The sequence below is a fragment of the Acipenser ruthenus genome, chromosome 4 (genome assembly GCF_902713425.1).
Source record: "Acipenser ruthenus chromosome 4, fAciRut3.2 maternal haplotype, whole genome shotgun sequence".
NCBI classification, from domain to species: domain Eukaryota; kingdom Metazoa; phylum Chordata; class Actinopteri; order Acipenseriformes; family Acipenseridae; genus Acipenser; species Acipenser ruthenus.
Window position 1 is genome coordinate 104438190 of NC_081192.1, and position 6642 is coordinate 104444831.

Below are 6642 nucleotides of genomic sequence, written 5' to 3' on the forward strand. Positions count from 1 at the left end.
TACTGCAAATAACGTTCGAGCTTTATTTGCGAGTCCAGTTATGAGAGGCAGTTCATTACACAATTAAAACATACATCATACAAATTATGTACATTATTATATTTTTTTATAAGAAGGCATACTTTAAAACATAAACACATAAAATAAAATGTCCTTGCGTTTCATTCAACACAAATATTTTAACATATTTCTCTATAGATTTTTTTTCACTGTATTCGTTTCCGTCGTACCAGCTATTAAAATAAAAGGCAATTTGTTCTTACAAGTATGCATTTAACAGAATACTTTTTGTTTTGTTTTGTTTTCTTAGCACAGTTCGGTATGGTAAAGAAATACAAAAAAGTTCGTCTTTGAAAGGAACCTTTAAGGCAAAGTGTGTTTAGTTTGGTGGATTTAAAGTTCATACACACTTTTCAGATATACAAACACATGTAAAGTCACACACACACACACACACACACAAAACGTCCACAATTTGGTATGGATAGTCTAGCAATTTAAACCTTCATCTGGACTACCATCATAAATACCTAGAATCCTATTCATAAACACGTTCATTTTTTCCCAGCTATAACAAAATGCAGCTTCCATGCAAAGGCCCCAGCGTCTTCATTCACAGAAAGAAGTTCTTATTGCATGATAAATAATCAGTCAAACACCCCAGAATAAAATACATTATAACAAACAGGAAGGCTCACTTGGACTGCGCGCTGTTAATGTTATCTCTCCTCAGTAAATGACTGTGCTGTCTTGTTGTCTATAGCAATACTGCACACATTGATTTTAAAACGATCCTTACAGTGAAGTGTGTTCCGAAGACCAGTGAGTATTTTAATTCTTAAAAAAAGTTTGATTTCCTGTACATTGCAGTTTATGTAACATTGAAAACGTGACTCGGGGCGTTTAACGCTGTTTATCCTTGTCGAAGTAACCAGAGACAGCGCTGATGTCTTTCCAGGCCCTCGTTCCTTTGTGCTTCCTGTTGTTTTCAATTGCTGACAAGCAATATAAATAGTTATTGTAGCGCGCCTCGGACCATTATATTATTAATGTTATCACTGCTCGTTCTGTGGGACAAGAAAAAGCTTGGCCCACGGATATTTCATAAGAAATAAGCACGTCAATCGGGCAATTGGAAATTGAAGCTATAGGACGATCATGCAATTTCTATTGTAAACAAGATGTACAGACGTGTAAATATGAAATCGATCAAAATAACATATATGTTTATCACCGAATTTGTAACGTATACATTTGGTAGCAAAGTCTTATTTACTCCATTATTAAACTAGTTTACAAACCAAACTCTTTCCTTTTACCATATTATTGGAATACAAAATATGTTTATAAAGATTTAAAAAGTTATAATCGCTCTTATATGGGACACACTTTTTTTAAAAAACATTTTGTTTAAGTCTGGGGTTATCACAAATATTGATTTATCATAATCATATCATATTTCTTGCTTAAGTCCTTAAAAAAAAACACAGACAAAAAAAAACAACAACATTGCAGAACAAACATTAGCATTCTATTAGATTCACAGTTTGCCAGGATGCAGCAGGACAATTCTTTGGACTTTAGCAATATTGGGTTTTTTATTTTTTATTTTATTTTTTTCATTTTTTACTGTCAAACATGTGGCTAAACGATAACGCCCATCAAACGCGCTTGGCATAAAATGCAACTAAAACACTTTTTAACATGTACACTTTCTGGAAAAAAAAAAAAATCATATATTGAAAACATTTTTTTTTTAACAACACCTTACCTGCAATGATATACTTGTATACAGAATATTGCAGAATTATATCTAATACACTTTATTTTTGTAATTATTAATGCTGGTATACTTTGTACACTGGCCCTTATTTTATTAAATTATTGCATTGTATATTGTCATTCTTCTTTTAAATTAATCGCTATCTGATTTGTCCTCTTTTGATGATGTGGCGTGATTGTAGAGGCCCTGTGCCATTAAGTGCAGTGCCAGTGCGTTCTTGTTGCCCGTGGATTTCTTGATTTTGGCTCGTTTGTTTTGAAACCAGATTTTGATTTGAGATTCGTTCAGATTGAGTTCCTGCGCCAGAGCTTGCCGCCTCTGCTCGGTCAGGTACCGGTTTGTCTGAAACTCGGCCTTCAGTCTCTGGAGCTGTTCCGCTGTGAACGCAGTCCTGGGCCGCTTGTCTTCCTTGCTAGCGGTCTTCTTCTTTGGTTTACGAGATCTGGGCCCTGTGGTTAAAAACACAATAAACTTTAGGGTTTTATTTTTCAACAATAAACAAACACAGTAATACAGTAATTAAATAATGGGCTACTGCAGATCAAAGTCAGTTATGCTTTTTACTCAGCATCAATATAATTGGATAGATAACGGTCATTTGAAAACTAACATACATGTTAAAGCATGTTTCATTGTTGGTTTTACATGTGTCTAACAGTTATGTCAATGTTTCTTTTTCTATTATTTAATTACAAACGGTCTCGTTGTTGGGCCTTACATTGCCGTCACTTTGTTTGGGACAGCCTTACACAAGTTAAGCTATATTAATACGTGATTATTATTATTATTATTATTATTATTATTATTATTATTATTATTATTATTATTATTATTATTAACGTGTGTTATAACTATTCCGTTAACAGCAACACATCTTTAATATTTAATGTTGCAGAGCATATACGACTAATTCGGACTACGTTTGTATTTTTTTACGTCACTCTGGTCATGTAAACTTGTAGTAGGCCTAAATGTATATTTATCTACACACCGCCCTACCCTGGCGTGAAATTAAATTGAAATAAACCAACACATGCATAATATTAGCTAAGAAATAAATGAATACTACAAAAACCTAGTGATTTAAAAATAGTAGGCCCTCCTTCATATACTATTATAATATTTACATTTTATGACTAGAACAATACAGTTGTTTAATTATGTGATTGTACTGAATAAAGACGTACACAAATAACACGTAAACGTTTTGTCATTTGAAAACAGATTACAAATTTTAATTTCACATGCCGCCTTGTTCATTGTTTTATTTGCCAAAGTCTCTATACTTGGGATATTTTTCTTTCCTGACATATTTGCAGGGTAAGACGGAAAGTAGAAATACGTATGTTTAGTTGTGGATTTAGCAGGCCTATGGGGGTTAAAAGAGCTCCCTAAATTATACATAGGCTTCCACAAAGGCTGGGCTTGCAACTCCCTTTAAGACGTATCGCTGTATAAATTTGAAGCTTGCATTTCGCATGGAAAACTTGGGAGACAATATAGAACCATTTGTACAGAAATGAATAACAATAAAAAAAAAAAAAAAGCCCGTCTGTAGAGCGACTCGAATGTTTTTAGTGGAAGTAAATAAGTGTCTGTCTGTCTATCTATCTATCTATCTATCTATCTATCTATCTATCTATCTATCTATCTATCTATCTATCTATCTATCTATATATCTATCTATCTATCTATCTATCTATTGCATAATAAATATTTATTAAATTGTGTTCTTTAAATAACGAATTCGCTGTAACATTACCTTATAACAGTGCCTATTTTAGACATTGTTCTTATAAGTACGTGTTGTTTTCAAAATTGTATTGAAAGTCACCATCTTTTGATACAACAAGAATATAACATGTAAATTATAAACGCGTATTAAATATGAACTGGGGGGGGGGGAGGGGGGGTGTAAAACATAAACACACAAGGCAAACACCTCAATGCTGTCTTTATTAGGACGCGCTGATTTCAATAAAAACAAATAAACTGAAAACGATTCCTTCTTGTAAGGGTTGTTAAGCATTTGTCAAACCTCTGAAATGCTGACACCTAATCCTCGAGCTCGTGTTTGCAAAGGACGGCTAATAAAATCGAGGGGAACAAGTTCTGCTTCCAAACCAGAGGGGATGGGGGTGTATACATCAAAGTGAGATGTTTTCTGTTGAAAATATAATACGATCAACTGCGATTTATCTAATGTATGTGATAACATACCACATGAACCCCCTTGAATTAAAATATTTGGAGCAGATTCGGTAATTCGTTAAGTGTTATTATTTTCTATGTAACCTTAAAAAACACGCAAGTGTTTTTGTTTTAAATAAATAGATAATGTAACATTGCAAGATCAGGTTCATTTATAATTTGCGGGTTATCTGTTTTAAATACATGAACATATATTTAGTTGAAGGCCCAGTCTATTGTCACAAAATATGCTAATTAAATATTAACAAAGGATAAAGGAGAACAATGGCGCAAATGTGTAATTCCCCTTTAAAACTCCATAAGTTTATCCAAAATAGTGAAACACGTATACTGTAAAGATTGCTAATATGTCTGTTTAAGAAATAACCATTCTTTTAATTATTATATACACACAGAATCCGCTGGATGTATTGCTAGTAAAAAAAAACATGTATAGGCTATTTCTGATTGAAATACATTTGAAAACCAACTTAAAACTATCAGATGTTTTATATAAAATGAAAAAAGACGATATAATAAGGAAAACATATTTTAAATAAAGCATCAAACATTTAAAATATGTTTGTTATTGGCTATTGTATACGAACTAGTGTCTCTAAATCAATCAATCAATCGATAAGTTTTGCTTGTGGTATCTGTTATTCACACTGAATTTAGTAGTCTGCTCAAAAACACACAAGTAATTAGAATACTATCCACCTATTGGGAATAACGGGGTGATTTTTATCAATGCACGTCTCCGACGAAAAGCAGAAAGCATGCAGCGTGTACTATTGAAATATGCAAAACTGTTCAAATCATTTGAAAAAACTGCTACGTTTCAACAAGACAAACTGGCGCGCTCTTAGGAGTCACTTTTATTCTTTACATGGCGGACCGACTTTTAACATTAAATACAATTCAAATATCCCTGCCCATGTGTTTATGGGGAACATTAACCTATAACAAGGTATGTTTACAATTCACGATTGCCTAGAAGGCGTTGTCCAAATTAGCTTAAAAAATAATCCAAATAATATCAATAGGCTACAAATTAAACAATGGCTGTTAATTAATACAAATACAATTCAAAATGTATTATTATTATTATTATTATTATTATTATTATTATTATTATTATTATTAGTAGTAGTAGTAGTAGTAGTATTTGTTTTCTTTTTTTTGTGGTAAAATGTGGTGTGTTTTCTAATTTGTGAGTATGTGTGTGTATATATATATATATATATATATATATATATATATATATATATATATATATATATATCCCGAGTGTGATGGCTATATGTTTAAACACTTGCGAGGTTTCTATGTTAACAGCGCTCCTTGTCAGGTGCACTAGCAAACTACCATACGAAAAACAACAACTCACGTTTTCAGGAAATCCGTGTTTGGCTGAGTTTTTATTTTTTTCTTATTTTTTATTTTTTTGGAATGTATTAAAATTGTCAGGAAGTGGTAACACACACTCAATGCCAGCTTTCCATAGTTGCTTGTGTTCAGTATGTAGAACTCTTACCTGATGACGGCCTATCCGAGTATCTAGTACAATAGACCCAGGCTGGCCAGAGCATGGGTTGCGAAGGAGTAGTCGAGCTGGCTTGGGAGCTGTCCGAGTCTGAGCTTTGGCACTGATCACCACTTTCACCGCGGGCTTTCAGGGCTTCTCCGCTCATTGTTTCGCCCTTCTTTGCCCCGTTAACATAGTGTGGGTTAGAGGTCCCTTCACCCGCTACAGTCCCTAGTCCTATCTGCCCAGATCCGGGAGCCGAGGGGCTGTGGTTCTCTCTCCCCGGGAGGTTACTCTCATCACGGGTGCAGGTCCCCTCTTTCCTCCGCCCAAAGTCTGGTCGTAGGATGTTGTCGATAAAAAAGTTGGTAATACGGTGCGGGAGCTGCATGTTCCCAGGCGCTTGCAGAAGTGGAATGATGGCTCTGTTGGACTCATCGCCCGACTCCTGCCGGTCCGCTTCTCGGTTATTATGATCATTTTCTTCCATACTGCTACAGTTTTCAATGTCTTTTCTTTAAGCCTTTTCGTGATTTTGAAGTGCACAATCAAATTCCAGTTTCGGTAAAAATGCAGTTTCCGTCCGGTTTTTTTTTTTTTTTTTTTTTTTACACCTTTTCGCTTTTCAGCAAAGCAACAAAATACTCCTTCCCGTGGAATAGTATTGTTATGCACCGGTCACTCCGTTCAAAGTGTTCTCACAAAGAACATTCATAGTTCTGTTCTTCCAATCCCAACCTGGACTAACCCTTCATGTGTTGCTTTAGAAAGACCATTCAGTAAAGCCAAGTCTGTCTACCGTTTTCTGAACCAATCCAATGGATGAGCTGCAGTTACTAAACTAAGGATAAATAAAGAGGTGCTAACTGATCCTGAAATACTTTCACTCTGGATTTGTGCTCTTATTTCTAATACGAGTCCCCCAGGTGACGTTGCACTCCGGTATCCTAGACACGTGCCTTTAGCCAATAGAGTCGAAAGGATTTCACCACGTGACACAATGACACTTAAGTAAATGACAGCACTCTCAACGTCGCATCCCTCCCCCCGTTTTTTTTTTTTTTTAAAGCTACAGCGTTCTTCTAAACAATAATACGTTTGCAGGTCTGCATTTTTCTGTTCTCAAGCCCATCGTTAGTTA

The 6642-nt window shown here is 34.7% G+C and overlaps 1 protein-coding gene across 1 annotated transcript; it reads right to left on the reverse strand.

Moving 5' to 3' along the window:
- Nucleotides 1-6407, reverse strand: LOC117399273 (homeobox protein engrailed-2b-like). Its single transcript, XM_033998360.3, has 2 exons — nt 5511-6407; nt 1-2232 (listed from the first exon to the last, which is right to left on the reverse strand). The coding sequence occupies exons 1-2, from the start codon at nt 5989-5991 to the stop codon at nt 1916-1918; spliced, it is 798 nt and encodes a 265-aa protein (XP_033854251.3). The 5' UTR covers nt 5992-6407; the 3' UTR covers nt 1-1915.
- Nucleotides 6408-6642: the final 235 nt, after the last annotated feature.